Source organism: Passer domesticus, chromosome 2 (assembly GCF_036417665.1).
Source record: "Passer domesticus isolate bPasDom1 chromosome 2, bPasDom1.hap1, whole genome shotgun sequence".
NCBI classification, from domain to species: Eukaryota; Metazoa; Chordata; class Aves; order Passeriformes; family Passeridae; genus Passer; species Passer domesticus.
Window position 1 is genome coordinate 74,831,412 of NC_087475.1, and position 24,277 is coordinate 74,855,688.

A 24,277-nucleotide genomic window follows, 5' to 3' on the forward strand; every position below is an offset into this window, starting at 1 on the left:
ATCTTTCTGCAGCTGAGCAGCTCTAGGGTGAAGCTCTGGCCTGGCAGCCTACCTGTAGCAAGGAATTCCAAGAGCTGAGCTTAAATGGAGACAAAGAGCACCAAAGACATGATCCTCATCTCTGGAAAACTGGCAGCAGATTGCAGATATAGGGTGAACTAAATGTGAAGATAAGAGTACCACAGCTGTGGAACTCAGATATGACTAAATACACAGGGTCTGATAAGTCTGTTTCTTATAAACTTTCTGTTAGTTTAGGTTGTGAAGAATCAGGACCAGCATGACCAGATTCATAACTATCATAACACTGAGACTAGTCTTGGCAGACTGATTTCTTGCATGAGTCAGAGCAGGATTTTTATTGGAATAGGAATTAGAAATTAAAATATCACTAAACTATCCTGTTATACAAGTGAAGAAAAAATACATAAAACCTCAGTATAATAAACAAATAGGTATGTATGTTATAAATATAGAAGTATATTTATTAATGCTTTTACAACATGTAATTATACAGCTTTTCTTTCATAATGACCTTTAACATTACACCATCACAGAGTGACAGAGGGATTTGGGGTCCTCTCCATGTAGCCAATACCTTAGTGGTTATTTGAGCCTGGGCCCTTGGGGAAAGGGGAGACTAAAATTCACCTTCATTAATGACAGGTACATGGAAATGTAAAGATAACCTGAAAATGGCACAGCAATGCCCCTTTGACTTCTAAATCTAATCCAATGAGGATGAATTTGAGGAGTAGCATAGGGAAATAAACACAATTTGAATGAGAGAACTATGACAGAGAAAAACATATCTGGAAAAAAAAGTTAAGGTGTTGGGGGGAGAAAGATTAGATCGTGGTGCTCTGGAGGGAAAAGCTGAAGGTAGAGACCAACAATGTCTTGTGGCAGAAAATCCCTTCTGCCGGCTCAGCGAGAACAGTGATAAATATTTGCCCCTATGAGGGCAGAAGGTTGCTCTTCCTGGAGACACCTTCGAGGTTCAATTCCATCACATACAGAGCATCATTAGAAGTACTGTTAAAAAACCCACCAAAGTATACAAAATGTCACCAGGTTCTCTAGGTAAGTTGCCCTGAGATGTGGGTGAATACAAACAATGTGAAAAATCCAGAGGCATGGGAAAGCAGCAGCAAAGAAGTGGGAGTTGAAACGCTAGAAGACTCGAGATTGCGTAGAAATCTGAGAGAAGTTGAACTTGAGGGGTGTGCAGTGACTGGTACTCCTGTAGCTGGCAGATGCGCCTGAACTGCCTGCACAGGAACCTGCTGCTGCTGCCAGGCTCCCGGGAGCCCTGTTGCTCGATGCCTGCTCAGGGGCTGGGGGCAGAGCAGCCCTGCAGGGCCCCGCACCGGGGCACCGGGCTGGGCTGCTGCCGGGGCCCCGCGGGAGAGCGGAACACAAACCCGGCGATGGCGCTGCTGAAGCTGCCCACCTACACTCAGCGGCTGGGAAACCGCAGGGCCGGAGCGCGCCCGGGAGAAGCAACATCAGGAGAGCTCGGATCCCACGCCCCGGCAGCAGCCGTGACCCTCCCGGGGGCGGCCCCTCGGCGGGCACAAAGCCGCGCTCGGCCGCTCTCCGGGGAGCAGTGTGCCGCTGTCCCGGTGCTGCTGCTCATCCCTTCCTTCCGCCGGGTGCCGCCTTCGCAGCGCCCGCCCTCCATCGCTGCCTGCCCGCTGGCGGCGGGCGCGGGCCCGGGGCAGCCGCGCCATGGAGGAGGCGGCCGCTGCTGTCGGGGCACCGCCGCCCGCGACTGCTGCTGCTCCTGCTGCTGCTGCTGCTGCTGCTGATGATGATGCTGCTGCTGGGGCCGAGCCATCGTCCGGGGCCGCCGCCTCCCGTCCGCGCCGGCTGCTGGCGCTGCTCGGGGCCAAGCTCTGCACCTGGTGAGTGCCCGGCCTCCACGTGGAACCGCGCGGCGCCGGCCTCCCCCACCCCCGCCGGCTTCCGGGCCGCCGCCGGAGCGGGGAAGGCGGCAGGAGAGGGAGGGGAAGGTCCGCGCCGCTCCCGGCGTTCGGCGGGCAGCGCGGCCGGGATGCGGAGGCCGCTCTGCGCCGCCGGGAGCGGCCGCGGGAAGCCGGGCCGGAGCGGCCGCCGCGGGGTGACGGCCGGCGGTGCCCGGGGCTGAGCAGAGCCCGGAGCCTTTGCCGGCCCGGCACAGGGAGCCCGGGGAGCTCCGGCCGCTGCCCCGCGAGCGGGAGCTCTGGTGCCGGGGCTGCTCCGGGAGCGGCGCCGAGCTGCAGCCTGCGGATGCTGCTGGGCGGGAGCGCTCAGGGTCCCTTCGGCTGAGCGTGGAATTAGCGAGGGACGTCTTGGCTCTTGTTGAAGTAGAACTGTGCTCTCACACGTAAACACATGCTTTTGTCTTTTTTGCTCTGTTCTGTTCTGTCTGTTTTGTTTTGTTCTGATTTCCGTTTTTTTCCCTGTACTTTATCTGTTTCGTAGCTCTCCATCATTTTAAAGGACAGGTCATGGGGCATAGGGAAAGTAATAGAACAAAATAACTGAAACGAGGTGTGGAGTCCAGAAAGACCTATTTCCCCACTTCCTCCTTCCGTGAATCAGCTTAGGATAGAGACTCGTTCAGTATATCTCTTGAAATACGAGCACTAGTTAAGCACGGGAAACTTGTGGAAAAATATCTGCCAAGCTGTGCAGACAAGCTGGTGCTTCAGAAGCACTGCCTTCCATGAGAGCAGGACTGCATCCTCAGACTTCTAGGCCATCCATTTACAGCTTCACTTTCCCTCTAGCAGGGGAAAACAGACCCTCTTTAAAAGGCTTTTTCTGAGCTATAAGTTTGGTCACTAATAGTTATTGCATAGGATTTGTCAGCCAGAGATGTGCTGGCTTTTCTGCCAGCCTCGTGCTCATGAGCTGTAGTCTGGCTGCTGGACTGTGTGATGGTGTGTGCTGGCCAAGAAGAGCCTTATTCCAGTGGACAAAGTCTCATCTTCTCCTTTGGTTATAAGTTTTTCTCTTTTCACTCCTCATGCCTGTGAGGAGAGACCCAAAAGGCAAGATGGAAACTTGTTGAGTTGTTCAGTGACCTCACCTATGTCGTTTGTTTTGCCAAAGGCTACACTAAGTGAGTCTATGGAAGGCATTTGAAAGAAAATCAATAGCTTTCACTGAATTTTAAGAAGTGTTGTCTGAGACACTGAATTGATGTTTTTTCTTACTTTTTTTTCCCTCCAGGTACTCAGCCACTTCAGTGTTGTTTGAGGCCTTTCTGAGTCATAGGAAGGTTTAATAATTGTATATAATAAACTAGGCTGATTCTGGTTTTTGTTGTAGGTTTTTTTCTCCTGCCTTTTTTTTTATTTCTGGTTCTTTTCTGGTTTTTACCTTTTGCAAGTTAAATTGATGTCAGTTTCAAAGCAGAATATGGAAAAACTAACTTCTGATGATGTTAGTTCTTAAAAATATATTCTGTTGCTCTTGGTTAATTACTAATTATGTTGCGGTATGGGTTCGGTCTGAACCTGCATTTTGCCTTAAGCACTAGCATGAAAAAGTGAGATCATTGAAATTAAAAGGTCACTTCCTCCCCTGTTTAGGAAGGATTCAGTAGTTAAAGCTAAGTGCAAATATACTCTGTACATGAACAGTGTTGCCAGGCTTTCCCATGTTAGTATTAGATTGGTGGCACAAATAAAATGAATATTTGAATAGCTGTATTTATTATGAGTTAAAAATTCACATTAAAATTACAGGATTTACTAAACTAATTGCCAGTAAAATTGTTAATTATGGTCTTACTAAATTTTCTTTAACTTCCTCCTATATAAATTGTATTTTAGTATCTTGGTGTATTTTTTATTCTACATTTCACATGGAGCCAAGGAAAGTCAGCCTGAGTTTCTCAGGATGTTGAGAGCTGCACATTGCTCAGTGTTCACTTTAGACCAATTTGTGGCAAACTTTCATGCTCTAGAAAGTCCCAAAATGACTTTAGTTTTGCTCAAAGCCATAGATACAGCTAGCTAAGTTAGGGTGGCTGAAGGGAGGGGGGGACTAATTACTTAGTAGCTTGCTACCAAGCATTAAAATCCAACAATAACCTACACCCCCCAACTATGAAACAAAAGGCATTTTCAGATCACTTACCTTGCATCATCTGAGACTCCAAAGTGAATTAGTCTTTTCCAGTGCATGAAAAAAAAAAAAAAAAAAAAAAGCTGAGAGGATTAAGTTCTGGCATGGAAATGTTAATAATTAATATATTTCAAAATCTGATCAATTATTAATAAGAAAGTCACTGTCATCGATACTCATGTCAATAACAAAATTAATGGAAACTTGTGTGTTTAAAGCATTTTTCTCAGAAGAAGTTGTCATGCAAAGTGCAAACAGGATTTAAAGTTTGCTCTCAAGTTTTACAGAAGATCAAACATATTTTTTAAGCTAAGCCAGGAGCCCAGTGCATCGTGCCAGGAGCATGGTGATGTCATCTCAATTTGAAGAAATTATTTTTCCTGCTTTGGCAAATGCTGTGAGGGGAAACCATTGCTGCTTCCTGCTGAGGCTTCCACCTGGCATTGGGGAGCAGTCAGGGCAAGAGGCTGTCACCTTACACACAGCTGAGAAAGCTGCCAGGTACAGAGCATTTGGGATTCACAGAAGACATTTTTTGGGGGCAGTTTTCCACTAAAGACTTAAAGTCTTTCTGTGTGATTTTTGATGTTAACATTTTGAATCTGTTCAGGCAAGAAAAAAATTCCTTGAATTAAAATAGATAAAAATAGAGAAGGGCATGAGGTGTGATGAAGGCTGGTTGTTTTGTTAGATATCTTTGTTTCAGTAGAAGTAAATGCTGTAGTAATGCCAAGACATATATTAACTAAATAGCAATAGGGCAGTAACCACACAGCAAACAGTTCTGGAGGATCTGGACCAGCCTCTGTAGAAATGCAAGGAGATAACTCCTTAGGTGCTTTGAACTGGGGAAATCTGGTCATTTGAAAAGCTGAGAATCAGTTTAGTGGAGTCACTCCACTGCAAGAGGGCAGATGAGTCTGTCTTGTTCTCAGTAAATGATGGTTGGAGCAGCTCAGTTGTTAACAAATCTGAATGGCAGCAGGTTTTCCCCATTTTAGCCTCTCACTGGAACATGGTCGCTATTTGCTGCATGTAGAGTCCAGGCCTTTGCTGTAGGGAAGGTGCTGTAGAGAAGGTGCTCAGTTGCCCCTTGCAGCTCATATCCTAGACAAAAATGCTTAAAGCCCTACCACACAAAAGCCCATGTTTAACAAGCCTCCTTAAACAAGCTTGTGGGGTGGCATTGCCTGTGCTTCTGCCCTTCTCTGTGGCAGCACCAGCAGGTGAGCGGAGGGAGTTTGTGTCTGGATTAGGGCTTCTGCCAGCCAAGGCAGCTTTGACCTCTCCTGGTAGCTTATTGATGAGTGCAGTTCATTTTGTGCAGCACACAGGCTTTGCTCCAGTAAAACTGCAGCAGTTTTGCCCAGTCATGCCTCTGTTCATGTCTAATCCCTACCTTCACATTTTCCTCCCAGCTAGTCCAAGTGCAGGGTGAGTTTAGTCCAGTAAACTGCTAAAGGCTTGCTGTGTTCCTCCAGTGCTGATGGTGAAGAAGAAACATTTTTCTGCTAGTTTGGAGCAAGAAGCTTTATTTGAATAAGAAAAAGTATATGTGTATTTTTTTAAATGCCTGAAAACACATTTTTGTATGTTGTTCACCACAGTGTATACTCCTTTGAATTTCAGTTGGTCTTCTGTCATTTTACCTGCTGTAAAGGAGCCAGAATTTGCAGAGCTGGCAAAGGGCAAGCTGGGATCCTCATCCATGCCTGCTTGAAATTTTAGCTAATCTGCATCACATTTGTTCTAATGGCAACTGATTAAATTCTTTACATGACCATAAAAAGATATTTCTGCATCAGCCAGAATAATTAGCCAGAATGTCTCTGAGTTGTTCATTAAATAGCATAGACCATTGACCAGAATATAAAGAAATGAAAAATCAGTTAAAATATAACAGAAGTGAGGTTGCTTCAATTTTTTCTCTTGCTGTTTTTAATGAAAACCACCCATCACCCCTCACCATATGTATTGTAGAAATCTGTTTAGAAATCAGAATGTTTTTCTTTCACACACTAGTAAGAGTTACTCAGATGAGACTGGTCAGTACCTTACAAGATTGTCACACGGTATATAATACTTAGAATGTGAATGTGCACTATTCCTGGGATTGGCAAGGCAAGCTGTAGTAAAGCATGGAATTCAAATCTCTTGGAAGTACAGTGCGGCTGGACTTTGTAGAGATTTGCTGTCTCATCAGAATGAACTTGGAGAGAAAAATGTGCCCAGCAGCGTTTTCAAAGTCAGAAGAGCTTGGTGTCAGGCTGAATTGAAAACAGGATTCATGCAGGTGCATTAGAGTTTGTTCAAGGAAGATGCCTCCCTTCCAAAAGGAGGATTGATTGCATGATTGTAGTTGGGTTTAGCACTGTCAGACACACCCTTCTCATTGCCTGGCAGCTGGATTGCACTGCACAGCACAGCAGGGTGAGCTGGTGCTTACTGTGTTGGGGTCACCCACCTTGGGGAGACAGCCAGTGATACTCTCAGGTGGTGTGCCTGACACATGGGTGTCCTGCCAGAAGTCAGCGTGGGGAGATGTGGGCACAGGGTAGGTGCAGAATCCTAATGAGGTCCTTTCTTCCCTTGCTTGATTAATTTGAGTGGAAACAAATTAATCAATTGTGCAGCCAGTTAAATTGTCATCAGTGGTCTTCAGAGTAAACAGATTAAATGTGAACTTAGCAGACCTGTACAACAACACAGGGCTGAGCTCCTGTCGCTGTATATTGTGCATGTGCAGAGACTTGGGATGATACAAATTAGCATAGCTCCACAGGCAGAAGAAAGAGCAAGCCAAAAAAACCCCATAGAATTACATGCCCCTGTTTTTCTAGGAGCATCTGGAATAGTTCATCTTACATTAAGTGAAGAATTGCTACTAAAAGAGCATGAGCTTTTTTTTTTTTTCCTTTTTTGTCCCTGCTGGCTGTGGGTGGGACTTAAGAAGAGCTGTAAATGCAAATGTGATTTTTCCCAAAATGCAAAATGCATTCTTAACTCCATCCTCAGTTGCAGCAGAACATGAAAACTGAAAAATCCACAATAAGTATTAATTATAATAATTCTTATTATAAGAAAGATTTATTTTATGGCGAGAACAAGCAATCACTGGAACGACCTCCTCAGGGTTTTGTGGAGTCCTTATCACTGGAGGTTTGAAAGATGCAACTGGACTGGGCACTGAATAGTCTCCTTGAGGTTCCCTTTCCCAGGAAGGGTTGGACCAGATGATCTTTCAAGAGTCTTCCAAACTGAGCTGTTACTTGGTTTTATCATTAATACTTTTGTGTTCCTTTACCACTGCTCATCTTAAGGTCTCAGCTGACTAAAACTCAGGTCTCAGACGAGCTTGAAGGTAGTTGTGTTTTATCTCCATGTTGTAGATCTTTGTTGATCAGTCAGGATGGAATTCAGTGGAGGACAAAGGATTTAACTCAAAACTTGCTTAATAAGAGTAGGAACTGCTATTGGGTAGAGCCTGCCCAGGTGGCCTGTTTGAAGATCCTTTCAAATAACTGCAGTCTCCATGGCTGGTGGTTTGAGCTGGCCTCACTTCTCACATGGCTGTCCTGAGGTCAGGCTAGACCTTCTGTGTACACAAAACCCTGCTGACCTGTAGGTAACAGGACAATATTGGTAGGGAGAATAAAAAAATAAAAGTGTCAGTCTAAAAAAAAGTCATTTTTCCAGTAAAACTAGAAAATATTTTTTCAGAAATTTGAATGTTTAATTCTAACCTTACTGTTTTGTCTTTTATGTTCACAGGCGTATTTTGAAAACTGTAATTCTGGGCCAGATGCTCTCCTTGTTTATCTGTGGGACTGCTGTTACAAGCCAGTACCTGGCAGACAAATACCAAGTGAATACTCCAATGTTGCAAAGTTTCATCAACTATTTTTTGCTGCTTCTAGTTTATACAACAATGCTGGTATTTAGAACTGGTATGTGAAATACAGGATGGGAGATTCTCATTCATCTTTTTTTTTCTTTCTACATTTTCCTTTCAGAATTTGAAAATAAAGACCTCAATACTCTTACTAGTTTTTAAAGTTCCTGCTTTATAGCAACACATGGAAATTAATTTCACAGGGTTAAACGTGCATTTAATTTGATATAATGTCATATCCGTTTAGAGTTTTGTGCTCTTTGGTTTGAAGTCATATGTTATATTAGGAAAAATAAGCTTTGTTTTAACATGCTTTGTTACCAGAGGCTATTTAGTATTCCTCCTATTCTTATTAATTTACTCTTTAGACAACTCCAGTCTTGCTGTGTTTTGCTTCATGTGGAAGAATTTCGGTGCTTTTCCCATTTGCACCATCTCCTCCCAGGCTGTGTTTCCTATTACTGTATCTTCAGCAGGGGCAGGCAAAGTCAGTCTTGGTATTATTTATGCTTCTAAGAAGCAAAATTCCCATGTAACGTTTAGTTGGAAAGAAACACATATTGATTGCTGCTTTCTTCTAAACAGGCAATGACAATCTCTGGCAGATTTTGAAACAGAGGTGGTGGAAGTATATTATTTTGGGACTGGCTGATGTTGAAGCCAATTACACGATTGTAAAAGCCTACCAATATACAACCCTCACAAGTGTGCAGGTAAGGACGAATCTCTCTTTTTGAACTGTTGCTTTTATTACGGTTTTGGACTGATTTCTAAAATGAGATTCATAGGACAGACATGGAAGCTATTTAAGCCTGAAAAGAGCTTTCCAGTATCTCTTTTCTCTCTGCAGTACAGGGAAGAACATCCTGTATCACGAATAACCTTTCCAGGAAGCAGAGAAGATTGGCTGGTAGAGCTGTGCCAGCTCTTGAGTTGAACCCTAATTATTTGATAAAAGCACTTCTAAGAGTTTGCTGACAGCCACTCAGTTTTTTCTCCTGACACAAAATAAAGATTTATGACCAGATACAGTCACTCAGTGCAGGTTCTTGCTGATGACAATGAGGTGGATCTTTTGCCTACTCCTAGAAGCTGCAGGAGGCATTGTGAGATGCAACCCCACCTGTGAGGACACGCTGAATGTCAGCTGGTGTTCCTGCCCACACAGGGGGGTACCAGCCTTGTGGCTTTTGGATGTTGCAGTTCAGGGCCCTCTCTGGAAGAGGTGGAAGGAAGGTCAGCATAAATAAAGTAATGGTAGACATCCTCTGCAACAGCAGTGCTTGATGCTGCATTGCTGCACTAGGATAAATCTGGTTTTCTGAAAAAGCTCTATAAACAGAAGGGCTAAAGCTGGGGTTTCTTTGTCACACTACACAGACAAAAACTGCTTTCCTCCTGCATCCAGCTGCAGTCTCCTGAGCTTGCAGGGCCAGTTTCCTTGAACAAACTAGCCCAGAGCACTGAGCAAAGTGGGAGTAAACCCTGCCTTTGGCTGTACTGTTAGTGAGCTGTGTCATGCCCAAGTTAACTCACTGTGTGACTTCACAGCTGCTGTGGGAACAAGGGAGAGGATGGTGCAGGAGCAAGTAGGGAATGTGTCCATATTGTGCCAGTTCATGCCTGCTGTTACCAGTGGTGGGGATCTGTGGCTGGGGTCATGGCCCCACTTACCTGAATTAAAAAAAAAAAAAAAAGAAAGTAACATGCAGACTTGGCTGTTAGTTGGAAAGGAGTCAGTGTTTTACAGAGTCAAAGTAATAGGGGTTAATATTTAAGAGAATTACCTGTAAAGCAATAAACTCCTACAGTCTGGGCTCCCATTAGAGAGTTGCAGTAAATTTTCTTTGCGCTGCTGAAGACTGGTTGTGTCTCTTGCGTTATTTTGTCACATTTCCACTTCATACTTATGTGTTATGACTCATTAGGTCTTTAATCTCCTTACAAATAATGCCTAAGAAATCAAAGTTTTAGAGTGACTTGTTTCAGTCTCAAGATCAAGTTAAGCTGGTAAGTGAGAGACAGTTTGACCTTTTAGTTTACAGTTGCCAGGACTTTGATCCAAGTTCTCAGAAGTAGTAAATCTATTCCCATGATTTCTTTCATAGAAATTAAGAAAGGATATATATCATAGATTGTCCTGTCCAAAAAACTCCAGCATTTTCTGAGCCTCTTTCCTTTTTGTAAAGCTTGTAACTGATGCTACTTTGTGTCAGTTCAGTAATTGTGATTTTTTTGCAGTTGCCTATTGCCCTGAGGTTTCTTGCACATCATCTGAAGTCACCAGTTTCTCTCCATTGTCAGAAATGAGATACAGGGAAAAAAATCCCACAACAAAACCCTGTGATTTGCTCTAATGCAAGGCATTTTCGTTTTGTTTTTGGCAAGCAATTTTGCAGCTACATCAGTGCCTGTGGTTCAGAGCTCACAGCCTGATGGCCTGTCTGCAGTCCTGGCTGTGAGTGGATGCCCAGGGACCATAAAAACAACACAGGGGTTTATGGCACCTTCCCAAATGCAGTGTAATCATTGTTGAAATGCTGTCTGGCTGGAGCTTCAGCTCACTACTGTGAAAGGAGCTTCAAAGATAAGTTTTTTTCAGCTCAGCAAGGAACTTCCATGTATTTTCTCACACGTGCACACACAGGCAAAACTGGTTTCCCTTTAGTTATCAAATACCAGCATTTTACAGGAAGGATTTGGAGATTTTTAGGGTGATAACAGTGGGATGACAGCTCTCATTTCTCAGTAAATACAGACAAAGACTTCAGTGCACAACTGAACTGTTTGGCTGTGGCTGAGGCAGTGCCAGCATACTCCTTGCTGCCAGTGTCCTTTTTTCCTGTGGCAGGGACTTGTCTGTGCTGCAGTTTGACCGCCTATTATGGCATGAAGCTGAGTTGGGAGAGGTTCAGGTTGGCTGTCAGGAGAAGGTTCTTCACCCAGAGGGTGTTTGGGCACTGGAACAGGCTCCCCAGGGAAGTGGTCACAGCACCAAGACTGACAGAGCTCAAGGAGCATTTGGACAACAGGCACATGGTGGGACTCTTGTGGTGTCCTGTGCATGGCCAGGAGTTGGACTGAAAGATTCTGATAGGTCCCTTCCAACTCAGGATAGTCTGTGCTAACAATTGTGTGATTTATATCAAAAAACAAGCAGTGTAGCTGTGGTTTGGTGGTTTTAACATGTTATTGGGCACATTTAGCATTCACTCTGTAGATAATTCAGATAGAAATGTTTTTCAGGCAACTATTGACAGATTGTCAGCTGATGGAAGAGTGCTAGCCTCAATAGGAGAAAAGATGGGATGAGCCCCTGGGGCTCAGCTGGAGGCTGCCCTTATGGAGCCTTGTGGGGAATGAGCAAGATGAGCAGTTGAGCATTCTTGCTTACAAAGCTGTCTGGGGCTGACAGTTATAAGCAAACCAATGGCCTCCAACTGTCTATGGTAATTTATTAACCATTATATTAAAACATCTTTTAATCATTTACCCTGCTTTTAAAACCTGCTATAAACATTGTGGGCAAAATGTGGCTTGAGTCAAAACACTTGTAAATCAAATCAGGTTATCTGGTTTACCCCCACCCTTGTTAAAAATACACGCTAGAATTGAATGAGAGTTTGGAGAGGCTCTACTGGAAATAGTAGTCAGTACCACAGTACTGCTGTAAATGTTGTAAAACCTCAATAAATAAACTTTATTTTTTAATTGATTCCATTGACACAATTCATCGTTATATAACATCTGCTTTGCACCTCTTTGATCTTGATCCTGTACAGAAGAGCTCTGTAATGTACTAGATGAAGGGAAGGTAAAATCCAGTAGTTGGAAATCTGATTCATCTGTAATTGAGGGTAATTGTCTCCTGGAACAGATTACCAGAGTGTGTTCTCCATCATTTGGTGCCTCTGTGCCCTGGCTGCAAGTCCTCTAACCATGGTGCTCTGGTTCTCCAGGGTGTTCTTGGTCTGGATGCATCAATTCCCCATCTTGCATTAATGAAAGAGCTTCTGGCTCATTATGTACTACTCCCTTACATCCTAATTAAGATGTTTTTTAAAGGGTTTCTACTCTTTCTGTTTGGGTTGAAAAACTGCTTGGAGGTCAGAAGGCTACCTCCTAACATCTCAGTTAATGGGAGGTGAAAGCTTACTTACCAGTAGAAGAGATATGCCTACTTTTACCCCTCTGATAGTATAGCTACCACCAGAGGGGTAAAAATTTTGCTTTCTAAAGCTTGTAGTATTTCTTGTTGTTTGATACTAGTCGAAACGGTCAAATTTGAAGGAAGTGTTAGAGGTTTTCTCGAGTCTAGACTAAAGGTAAGATAGAGAACAAGACCTGTGACAAGACAGAAGGTCACGGTGTGATATTTTCCATGGTGTAAATAGAAATACTTGGTATCACATGGTAGGACTCATGTAGTTGTAATGTCTCATAATACAGCCTGAAGAAGTACTTTTACACTTCAGAGACTTTACAAACTGGACAAGCTGGAGGCAATCCAAGGAGCAAAGACAAATAGATGGAAGGATTAGAGGCACTGTTAGGATTTACTCTTTAATAGCTGCTCTTAGCACTATGCTTCTAAGACTTAGTGTATAGTTATGAACAAGTAGAACCAGACTTACCAAAATGTTAACAAGTTTGGTTGAAGCCCTTGGGGAAATGGCACAGCACTGCAGTTGACTGCAGTGGTGCACTGAGGCAGGCAGAATCTGGAAATAAGCATTAAGAACTAAGGACTCTTGTCTTGATTGCAGGTATTAAAGCCCAGTCCTACTGATCTGGACATCTATTGCTAGGGCTTCAAGAGACCAAGTTTTGAGAGTAATTTCTCAAGAATCTTTGGGAAGTTGACTGTATGTTCTGCTGTAGGCTGTTCCCTTATGTAGTTCAGTGGCACTCTACTGAGACAGGTTAGAAAATGCACCTTTTTTTTCCTTTCACAAACTCAGAAACAAAACCTGTTTTGTTGAATTAAATATTAAACCAATTATGGTTAGCACAGTGGTCTTGATGGTATTTGATTATTTTAGAACAGCATGCCCATCTTGTGGTGCACTGTATGTTCTTCAGTATTAAGTACACAGCTAGCTCTTGCAGCTTCCTCTCCTAAAGGGGAATAGGTAGAAGATCCTTGGAAGTGTCCAAGGCCAGGTTGGAGTGGTTGAGTGGAAAGTGTCCCTACCCATGGCAGGAGGGTTGGAACTAGATGAACTTTAAGATCTCTTCCAATCCAAGCAGTTCTCTTCCAATCCAAGCAGTTATTCTATGGGTGGGTCTAGCATCGAAGCAAAGATACCTAGAAACTTTTACAGAAAAAATAAAGAAAGATAAGTCAGAGTATCAAACCCAAAGCTGCAGGGTCAGGTCCTTGTCACAGTCACATTAATGTAAAATTAACTCACTTGTAGCCATCAATAGTTCCATATTTTTGCTTTGTGTACATGGAGCTCCAGGGAGCAATCCTGTTTCAGAGCAGCATTCTAGCATTCATTTGTGAAGCTGCCAAGATTGATTAGATCCATCATTAGAAGAGTTTCTAAATCAATGCTTTCCTACCAAGAGAAAGTGGACCCCTGTTCCAGCTCCTCCTTCGCTTGCAAAATGCTTTTAATGGTGAAATATGGGTCTCATTCCTCTCTTCTGCTGGGGCTGCTTTGCAGGTTTTCTTAATATCTGATGATTGGAAGTAAGATCCTGTGCATTTGCTTTCAGAATGTTGCAGTCCAGATTTGGGGTGGGTTTCTAACTCAAACAATTTTTCTGTACACACAGCTCCTCGACTGTTTTGGGATTCCTGTGCTGATGGCTTTGTCCTGGTTCCTTCTCCGAGCAAGATACAGGCTGATACATTTTGTTGCTGTTGCCATCTGTTTGCTGGGTGTTGGAATAATGGTGGGTGCAGACATTTTGTCAGGGAGGGAGGAAGGTGAAGGTAAGGAGTCCTTTATTGTCGGGGGGGAAGTGCAAAGAGACAGTTCCTGCTGTGGACAGGAACTTGTAAAGTAGAAATAGTAGCAGATACAGTTCTGTTTTAAAAGAGAACACGTTGCTATTTTTATTTCTTGTCTGGGAAGAGGAGATGTTGATTTTATGGGGAGCTGTGGAATTTGTTTGTGTGTTTGGAAATTTGTACCACCTTAAAAAAAACCCACTTGTGTTAAGTTTAAATTTTGCTGCTGTTCATTAGACAATGTGATGAAAAGTCTCATTCCTGAAAGCTTGTTCACTTTGTCCGTCATGTGAGATGGTTTAATAGAAGAAGTGGCCTCTGCCTGCAAACTTTATCTTGTTTATACAGTATCAACCTGTGGCAGCCAGACTTTTCTGATTTACAATTTTCTCTGGGTACAAGTAGTAACGCATAAAAAGTTGCTCACAGCAGCTGACTTCTCAGAGTTCTGTCTGGCAGACCCAGCAGAAATGGTCCATGTGTCCCCCAGGTCACAGCCTAGAAAGCAGGGTCTTACTACAGGAGTGCAAGAGGAGGTGGGGGAGGATGCCAGGATTCCTGTGAGGGATTCCAGGGACCTCTGTGAGGGAGGCTGGGCTCTGGGCCCAGGAGCCAGCAGGGTGCAGATAAGGGCAGGTCTTGTCTTCTCTATGACAGATGCCTAAATCAACCTCTATCACAGCGATCTTATTTTGAATAAGAGTTTGAATTTTAGAGCCAAAGACTACGAGAGAAGGTAAATTTCAGGGCACTACCTTCATCAGGCAGCATAGAGATAAGAATGTGTGCTGTTATTTTGGGGCCTTACTGTAGTAAGACATAAGACAAACTGAAGTTCAGCTTTACTGCTATGTGGTACAAGTATCTTGGAGAGAGGAGAATATTCCCCTGAGACATTAGGAATTTGTGCTTCATTTGCTGACTTGGGGATCCTTACTGCTGCTTACCCTCATATTTTCGACATATTTTCTTAGTGATTGCTTAGGGAAGGAAATTTTAAACCAATGGAAGGATCAAAGCAGCAGTGATCCTCTTGCTATTTAGCTGATGCACAGAGACATTTAATGATGAGTGATGGTAGCAAGGGAATCCCATTTGCAGTATAAATACATTGCAGCAGGACACACGGTGCCATCCCTCTGCAGTGCCCACTTAGGGCATGTTCTAAACCTGAAGCTGAGTCCAGCTCCCTCCAAAATCAATAGGCTGATTTTAGCAAGCCTTGAATCAGGCCTTACTGCAAAAGTGGGGACAATATTCTCAAAATGCAGAGAGCATCTCTAACTGGGATTGCTCAATTCCCTACAGTGCCCGAGGTCAGCAGAAGTAGGATTGGACCAGAGGATACAGCAGGGTCTTGGCTGGGATGAGATGTAAGTGCTGGGTTTAGCTGACTCCACACTGTGCAGGGTGAGGTGAGCAGGCAGCAGAGTCTGTGCTCAGACACTGCACACACAGGAAGAGTTAGAGTTTCCTTCCCCCTTCCCCTGGAATGAGCTAGGAAGATAGAGATGTTCAAGATAAATTTGCTTGCTTTTTTAAGGAAAGTTAAAAAGTATTTGTGGCATTACCCTTATTGTGGATTAATATTTCTGTACAGGTAGTGACGTGGTGATTGGAGATGTCTTAGTGCTTCTTGCTGCTTCTTTGTATGCCATTTCTAATGTGGGTGAGGAATACATTGTGAAAAATCTGAGCAGAGTGGAGTTTCTAGGAATGGTGGGCTTGTTTGGGACTATTATCAGCGGTCTACAGCTGTAAGGATCTAATATTTATTTTAAAACTAATTAAGAATATACTACAGATGATTGCTTGTATACCCTGAAATGATGTTGTTAAATTCTTTGTTGCATCTGTATGTGGCCTATATGGGAGTCCTTCCACTTGAATTGATTTTTGTTGCTGATCAGCATCTGTTTTATATCCTTTTTGTTTGCACTACTACTATTTCAGCAGTTCTAAAGGTGAACTCCTGCAGTTGAACACATAGAATACTTGGCTGGATTTTTTGTTTTGTTGATGTTTGTGAGGACACTCAGTATGCTGAGGACTGTTCACAGGACTATTTCTTAAAGAATTTTCTCTGTGGAAAAGATTAGGAGATAATTGTTAGCAGGAGATCTTCCCTAATAAGCTCAAGTTTAAAATGAAGTCATGTATACTCTTACAAATAACCACATTTGAGTAACAGCCCAGATGCACTTAAGTCTGTCTAATGAATTATATAGTCCTCATTTTTCATCATTATAGTTAATAATTTTCGCAAATGGTATATCAAATAAAACTGAATTGCTGAAGGATTAAAATGCCTGTGAAGAAGGCATAAGAATTGAAAAACAGTGCTCTTGACTTTCAGGCACTTTAATTTTTATGTCTTTTTTCATGCTTGTTAGATGTTTGAGCTAGTCTCATTCAGTAAAGTTTGAAACAAAAAAATGGCTTATAGATGAAAAGTTTCATATATATTTGGTAATTAAATTCTCTATTTTAGTATGATTTTTTTTTCCTTTTTTACTATATTATATCTTTTCTCTAACTCTAGAGCCATTGTGGAACATAAGGAGATAATGAAAATTCAGTGGAACTGGAAAATTGGTATGTGTATGACAAAATAATGGGCATGTTAAAGAACACTGGAAAATTATAATCATTTAGACTTTGAATAGTGGGGCTTTTCTTTCTCTGAATAGCAAGCAGCATTAATACTGTATTTCACAAGTTTATTTTCTTCAAACTTTGCAGCTCAGCAAAGAGAGAGGGTCTGCAGGATTGAACATTAAGACAGGTTTTGCATTTTACATATAAATTGAAATAATTTTTCAAAATAAATTGAAATAAGTAAAAAATGAAACCTGTTTAATTACTGACGGGTTTGTTGCTGAAATATCACAAGACCATTCTTCTGTTGTTCTTCCTAAATGAAGTACAGGAAAAATTGACACATTTTGACCTGTACAGAACTAAATGTTATCAAGAAGTGTTGCTCTAAATTTCTTCGCTTAGGTCTTATGTAGGAATGAACAAGAACTTTCTTGTGTATGTCTTCTATACTTTCTTGTGTAGCTACAGTAATTCTTGCAATACAAGGCAATCTTTCATGCTTCTCTTACATGTGCATCCCCATATCTTTTAGGAGATAAAAATGTATAGTTTAAAGAATATCAGTGCTCTATGAAATCATGTGCTTGAGGAGTAACGTGTCACCTTGTTTTGCAGCACTACTGTTCATAGCCTTTGCCCTGTGCATGTTTGGGCTGTACAACTTCATGCCAGTTGTGATTAAAGTTACCAGCGCAACCACCGTCAACCTGGGGGTTCTGACTTCAGATCTCTACAGTCTCTTCCTTGGGCTTTACCTGTTTCATTACAAGGTGAGTACATTAATTCCTCCACTTTAACACTCTTTCAGTTATGTTTTCTACTCCAAAATTATGAATAAAGCGCAATGTTCTCAAAAGCCCCAGAGCAGTTGTTTGCACCTGCACATTTCTGCAGCTTCTGTCGTTCATTGTTGGCAGGTGTCAGTCAGGAGGAGTCACGTTAGTTAATGACAGAGCCTTGCACCATTAGCCAGAGAGCCATTTTCAAACCATTTCACACTTGAAGGAATAAGTTAATGTTAAGACATAGTAAATAATTTCCTGAGGTGTTACAATAATAGAGTTCCCACTGAAAGCCCTTTGTGGAATTGTATGTTAGATCTGGTTCATTACTCCAAGTGTTGAAGGAGAGGGTTTGAATCTCCCTGTCCTGAAAGGCTTTTGGTGTCTGAAAGAGAACTGGTGTGATTTTCAGCAAATAATACTTTCTTTCAGAAGTTTAATCTGTTCATTACCAACATTTTGGGATGAGAGTCAAGCTCTCTCAGGGCTGCTTCTAAGAAGAGACTAAAGAACCTGGAAAAATACAGATAAATGTATTATTCTGTACACTCTCCAAAAGGCAGTTACTTTTATTGTGCTCTAAAATATTTTTGGCAGTGTCTGCTCAAGCTAAATGACAGTGCTGAAAGGATTTTATTCCACCCTCCACTTTCCATCCAGCATTACTTGTGAGAACCTAGTTCATTAAAGTAATTGGCGTAATTGAGTCAGCTGCTCCGTGACTGGAAGGGCTTGTGAGAGTGAGAAGCTTGTGAACTTTGCTTAGGAACTTAATTTGTATTATTCCATGTGGTTGCTTTCTCTTCAGCCAGAGGCTTTTAGGTCAGGTTTGTTTTCTGAAAATGAAGGCAGTGCAGAGCCTGGTAATGGTAGGGTCTGACAGCAGCTAGATTTTCCTTTTCAGGAGTCTCTTAGTTCAGCTTTCTTCCCTGTTTTGGGTTCCAGACTTTGCTCCAAACTACAAAGCATCCATTACAAATGAATGCAGGAAACAAACCATACTAATGGTCTAACAATTAAATCCTTTCTGAGTCACTTCCAAATGTGGATTTTGGCACCCAGATAGCTTAACTCAAGAAGTGATTAGAAATTTATATTCATTATAGTGAAGACGAAGAAGAGCTTTGGAAGGGATATATTAAATTTTTATTTTTCAGTTTTGTAGCTTATTTTGGGAAGAGGTTTTTCTGGGAGCAGACCATCTCATAATTTCTAACAGTGAGGTATTCTGGTACCAAAGGGAAAAATGAACAGGTGAAGACTTTGGGATTGTGTTTAGAGAACTTCAGATATGTATTGAAATAGGAACTTGCATCTGGGGTTAGAAACAATAAAGTAGAAAAAAAAGGGAGCAAGAATTATGCCACATCTTTAATAATCTGAGGATTTGAGGTGAGTTACTTCCTCATCTGTTATCTGAGATAACCATGAACTGAGAGAGACTAATTTTGACATGGCTCTTAGCAGTAGAAAATCTTATTGCCAAGTTAACCATATAGTTTCTTTACCTATGGGGCAAAGAAACCAGGTAGGATGTTTGCTGGAATTAAAAGCACTCTGGATACAGAAATCTGCAAGCAAAAAATACAGGGAATTGCTCTGTATTCCCCATTATCAGATGATACTTCACAACAAGGTGCTGGAGGTTTGGCTGGGCTGTAGAGTGGAGAGAGCCATGGAGAGCTCTGAATTGCCATGGTCTGAGTCTGCTCTGAAACAAAGAAACAAAAGAAGCACAATCAGAGGCTGCAGCAGAGATCAGGCCCAGGAATTGATAAAGTTTTGATTTGTGCACAATGTTTTGTTAATGCACTTAAGTTTTTAGTCCCAGCCATGTCTTTTTCAAGTGAAAAGTGAATTTTTCATGCTTGCTTTGAACTCTTTTTTAATTTTTTTTCCTTTTACTCCATAATGAATCCTTGCTGTGCTTCCTAATGAACTCATTATATAGATACCTGTAATCCCTCAAGAGATCTTGAGAAAGATCTTTTCATGCATTAGTTGTATAAAACGCTGCAGAAGGGAGTATACTGCACAAACAGACACTAGATGGAGATACAGTCCTCCAGTAACATTTAAATACTCTCTAGGCTCAGCAGTGGGAATGAGGATATCAGTTGCACAATGTATGACTGAAATCAGTGACTGAAGCAATAAAGTTGTTGCAATATTTGAAATAAAAAAACAACACAAACCAGGAAAAAACCACTAAGTTCTCCTTGAAAGGAAAAAAAAAAAAAGCGTGTAGGTCTGATAGAGCAGCATGGGTAATGTACACCTGTGTCAATAAATGCAGAAATACAGACAGGCCTTGAGTCACTGGTACCCTGCAACGGCTTTGGCACCCTGCCTTGGTGACTGTATCCACTCCTGGAGGAACTGACTCATCAGGATCAGAGACACTTCCAGCCTTGTATCCACTGTGCTGTGAGGGGTCTGCAGTTCCTGTGACTGTTCCACGGGTCCTTGCACACAGGGACATGCTCACTCTGGGCCTTAGCCTGGAGAATTTGTGCAGGTGGTTGGATACAGCCCCAGGCTCTGCCCATTTGCTGGGAAGAGGTCAGTGGGAGGTGTGACCATGGGTGATCCTGCTGCCTCTGTTTGGATAGCTCAGAGCTTGACGCGTCCTCCTGTGTGGGAGAGCGCTTGAGTCCAAGCTCCTCCAGGCAAACAGCCAACAAGGTGAGGAGAGAGGGCACTTAACACAAGGCCACTGTGTTTCAGTCTGCTTTTCCTTTTGTGTGTTGCCATCCAAGTTTCCAAGCCAAGTGACTGCCAGCTAGGAATTGCAGTGCCTAAGTTGTAGATGCCTCAGTCTTTTTTGGAAGAGAGTCCACTGCCTAGGTCCTACCATTCATTTCATCCTGATAAACTAGAACGTATTTTTCAAGTATGTCTAAGGAAGCTAAGGAAGTTAGAGGATATTGACAGAGGTGTTTGGATATGCTGTTCTTTCTTCCTCGTATTTAATTAGCATGGTTTGACAAAGGGAGTATGGAGGATTTTAATAAAGCTGCTGAAAAGTGTTCCTGTCTGTGGATAACTTCAACACTTGATATTATTGAATCTGGTGTTATGAAGTATTTGTCTTTCTGTCAAGGATGAATCTTGGCAATTACTGGAATTTTAACAGGCAAGTGAACAATAGAGTGCCTGATGTACCTCTGCAATTTATACTCTCTAGCTCTCACCACTCTTCACAGCTTGCAAATGCCAATTTTGTAAAAGGAGCCCCAGCCTCTGTCCCCTCAAGGACCTGTTGGGTGTAGAGAGCAAACTGGTTTTGATCCAGCAATAACACTCATCTGGCCCTGCAGATGGTTAGAGATCTGTGCAGAGAACTAGCTGCTCTGGTGGCTTACAATAGCATAGAGATTCAGCTCTTGCCAGAACCTGAAATACTTGCATGTGCTGGATCAAAGTTCTCTTAGGGGTAGAGTGTTCCAGTATTCATGTGAGTAAACAACTTTCATTCAGTATGACTGTGTTTACACCCATTTGTTCTCTCTGTTAAGATTCTTGTATGTAGACCCAAGGAAACTCCCTGTCCAACAGTCTTGGGAATGAGATGCAGAGAAAATCAGTCAGTGGCCCAAGTTTTTAAGTAAACAGAGCTGTTGAATTCTGGTTTTCAGACCTGAATCCAGCTCATAGTGATAATCCTCAGTAAAATAATTTTTACAAGGAAGGGTAGCTTTCAATTCTTGAAACAAGGCATCATTGGCATGTTCTTACATCAGGTGAGACTTAATGCATTTCTTTTTCTTCTCTGCCAGTTTTCAGGTCTTTACATCGTGTCCTTTGCTATCATCATGGTGGGCTTCACCTTGTACTGCTCCACTCCCACGCACACGGCAGAACCCGCGGCCCCGCCGCAGCCCAGCAGCTCCGGCCTGGACAACGCGGCGCTAAAGCTGGAGGAGAACGACGGCGAAACCCCGGCCGTGGCTGTGCAGTTCTCCGGGGGAGAAACTGTGGTGGTCAGCACCAATTAAAGAAATGGCAGCACTTCAAAACAGATTTATTTTTTAAATTGCCATATTTCCCTCAATATTAATCCAGAGAACTGTCCTACTGCCAAGGCACATGTCATACTGTGCTGGGTTTAATGCACTTGATAGACTTTTAAGGCCAGATCCTGAATCAGTGAAACGGTATTGATTTGCCCTTGCAGAAAATCTGGCCTTTAGATGAAGACAGATTAATGTTTATGTGGAGTCTCTGGAAAGTGAGAGACTGTTATTTTTGAGTACTTAATTAACTTAACAACAAATGCTTGGGGGAAAAAAAAAACTAAGCCAAAGCAAGCTCCCAGGTCACTTAATGGGGAGCAAATATGTTTTATATAGCATTAGGGACCTAAATCTGCATGATGCTGGCTGAGGGCTTCATGATTTCCACCCCTCAGTGCAGGGTGCCCTCAGGCAGCATCTTGCAAAAGCTGCTCAGCTTCTCACAGGACCTGATTCAGCAAGCCACAGTACGTTCACACACCTTCTACGTGCCAGTGGACTTCATTCCTCTGCGGAAGGATTTGGTGCCTACATTCCACCCAAATGTTCATCTCGTCATATTGCTGCACTCCATGTCACCACTGGGGTTGCATTGTGTATTTCATTTCGAATTTTGCTAGTATGGGAAGTTTGAATATGTATTTTTATAATTCCTCCTGTTTCTCTCTGTGGCCTTTTCTTTGATGCATTCCTGTTAGCTGTGAGGAGGAAAAGGCAGGCTCTTCTTCTCTTCAGTAGAGCTGAAAGTGGGGTTTTTTTCTAGATTAGGTTTGAATGGAGGTTCACTTCTCAGTGAGTTTCTCCCTGAAACGGGACACATTTCTGCTGCAAGAGTTGTAATAAAATTGGCATTTCTTCAAAAAATTGAATCATTTAAGCCAACTCTCATGGCAACCATAATGACACAATATCCAAAAGGTTAGGTGCTTTCAGTAGATATACTGGCAGTTTTCATAATTCTCTTTATATTTACAGTAAATGATGAAAAAATACAAGGCTGCAGTTTCAAGATCAGTAAAACCATACTGAGGTTTTATTTTATATTTTGTACAAGCCTTAAGAGCTCAGGTGTATGAAGTAAAAAAAGAATAAAGTATCCAGCAGCTGGACAGTTGGTCTTGGTTTGCTTATTTTTTAAGCTGGGATTTCTTTACTGCTCAAAATTGTTTTCATTAATTCTGCCCACTAAATAAACCTTTTACTGGCCAAACTTTGCTCTAGAAGGAAATACGATGTTTTCTGTAGATACTGGTGATCAAATGACACTGATTTGGTTTGTGTTTCTGGTGTAGTTTATTCAAGCAAAATTTTCCAGGAAAAATCTTACTTGATTGTTATTTACAAAAGAAAAACAAAGGTTCAACAGATACTACAGCAACAATTGCTGCTTTTTCACTGTGTCGTTCATGCACAGAAGTGTGACAGGTGCTGATGTTTTATGGAAAGCATTTGGGTCCTCTCCCATGGAGAATGCTCCTTTTGAGGGGGGACGATATTTATTTTATTTTCTAAAATTATGTGGTAGTAACATCAGAACGCAGATCAGTGCAACATAACGTAGATTTTATCCGAAGGTGCATGGGGGCGTGTATTGGCTCAGGCTTTGGCCTGTCTTCAAAACACAGCAGCATCTTGTGGTGTGGTGTGAGTGCTCAGGCAGTGGCTCATCTCAGCATATAGACCACTGAAACCAAAATTGTTTAAAACATGGGTTGGATGTTGTAAAATCCACAGCCTGGATTTTTTCTTCCAAGGCTTTTAAAATCTGACTGTAATAAGAAGTTGGAATCTGATTCAAGCAAATTGGGCCAGACAGGGCTTCTGCTGAGGTGCAAGGAGAGGGGAGCAGTGTGGGGCAGCTTAGATTCCCCAGGATGGACACTGGGACACCTTAGTGATTTGACACATATTCTGAGTTGAAAACTTTAAAACTGTTTCACAGATACAGACTGTGATTTAATTTCTTATGCTGTGATTTTACACCATGCAAAAGATTTCCCGGAATATTGTGGGGTAGCTGAGATTCATATGTGCTAATGCTACAAGGTCTTTCAAGCTCTCATGAGGACAAGATTGATATTTTTAGTCAATTCTGTGAATGACTGCTGTTGCCATCCTCATGATGGCTCCCATTTATCTCCTTGTGATCCTGCTGGATGTAGGCCCATCCTCTGGCAGCCTGGGACAGTGGCCAGCCACATACTGGTGGTCATGCACACCTAGTGTCCTGCCTTTCATCACTTTAAATTTCTACTGCATTCCCGTGGAATGGCTGTCTGGGTGGAGAGGAGGCAAAGTTGCCTTGCAGAAGAGTTCTGCATCATAAACCAGCACCATGGTGTGGTCCAAGCTCTGGGCACATGAGGTACTTGAAGCCTGACCTTAAAAAGTACTCAGCATGGGGTGCTGGCCCCTTGAACCTGCTTTTTTTGGGAGGGGGCCAGATATATCAGTTGTCCTTGCTGTCTGTCCCAAGAATCAGAAGGAAGTGGGTGCAGACTGTTGAAGAAAGATGCATTGCTTCAGAGCACAAGTGACTAATGTATTGCTTGTGGGGAAACAACTGTTCGGTTAAGGAATCACATATGCCAGATCCTCTGGTACCTCTGAGACAAGGTGCCTGGGTGAGTCTTTAACATAAATCCTTCTGGAATATTGGAATAAGCTGGAGGAAAAAAAAGTCCATCTGTCACTTGTATTAAACACAAGAATCCAAATAAAAATGTGCGACATCCAGCCTTCCTCCAAGGTTTGGTTACAAAACAGTAGAAGTTATCTGGCATCAAAATGTCACGGTGTGTTGGGAAGTAAGAAATTAGTGTGGCACTAATTGAGTCCTAGCATCTCTAGAGCTTGAGGGAAAAGATGGGCTTGTGGACATCAGCTATTTAAAGGTTTTTGACCT

The 24,277-nt window shown here is 42.4% G+C and overlaps 2 protein-coding genes across 3 annotated transcripts in view; one reads left to right on the forward strand and one right to left on the reverse strand.

Annotated features, from left to right (window-relative positions):
• The window catches only part of ACAT1 (acetyl-CoA acetyltransferase 1), a 382,585-nt gene that overhangs the window by 93,398 nt on the left and 264,910 nt on the right, over positions 1–24,277 (reverse strand). The window lies entirely within an intron of this gene.
• SLC35F2 (solute carrier family 35 member F2) lies at positions 1,303–22,481 on the forward strand. 2 transcript variants are annotated; one of them, XM_064409336.1, is made up of 8 exons: positions 1,303–1,907; positions 7,891–8,066; positions 8,597–8,724; positions 13,796–13,955; positions 15,574–15,730; positions 16,516–16,568; positions 17,190–17,344; positions 21,136–22,481. In XM_064409336.1, the coding sequence occupies exons 1-8, from the start codon at positions 1,732–1,734 to the stop codon at positions 21,352–21,354; spliced, it is 1,224 nt and encodes a 407-aa protein (XP_064265406.1). In that variant the 5' UTR covers positions 1,303–1,731; the 3' UTR covers positions 21,355–22,481. The 2 variants fall into 2 exon arrangements, with proteins under 2 accessions (XP_064265406.1, XP_064265407.1); XM_064409337.1 differs by lacking the exon at positions 1,303–1,907 and adding an exon at positions 4,448–4,620.

Excerpts from the sequence above, each read along its gene's own strand:
- SLC35F2 (XM_064409336.1), top strand. The coding sequence starts at position 1,732 with ATGGAGGAGGCGGCCGCTGCTGTCGGGGCACCGCCGCCCGCGACTGCT. Across the intron at positions 8,067-8,596 it reads AATGCTGGTATTTAGAACTG|GCAATGACAATCTCTGGCAG; the intron begins GTATGTGAAATA and ends TCTTCTAAACAG. Across the intron at positions 8,725-13,795 it reads CAACCCTCACAAGTGTGCAG|CTCCTCGACTGTTTTGGGAT; the intron begins GTAAGGACGAAT and ends CTGTACACACAG.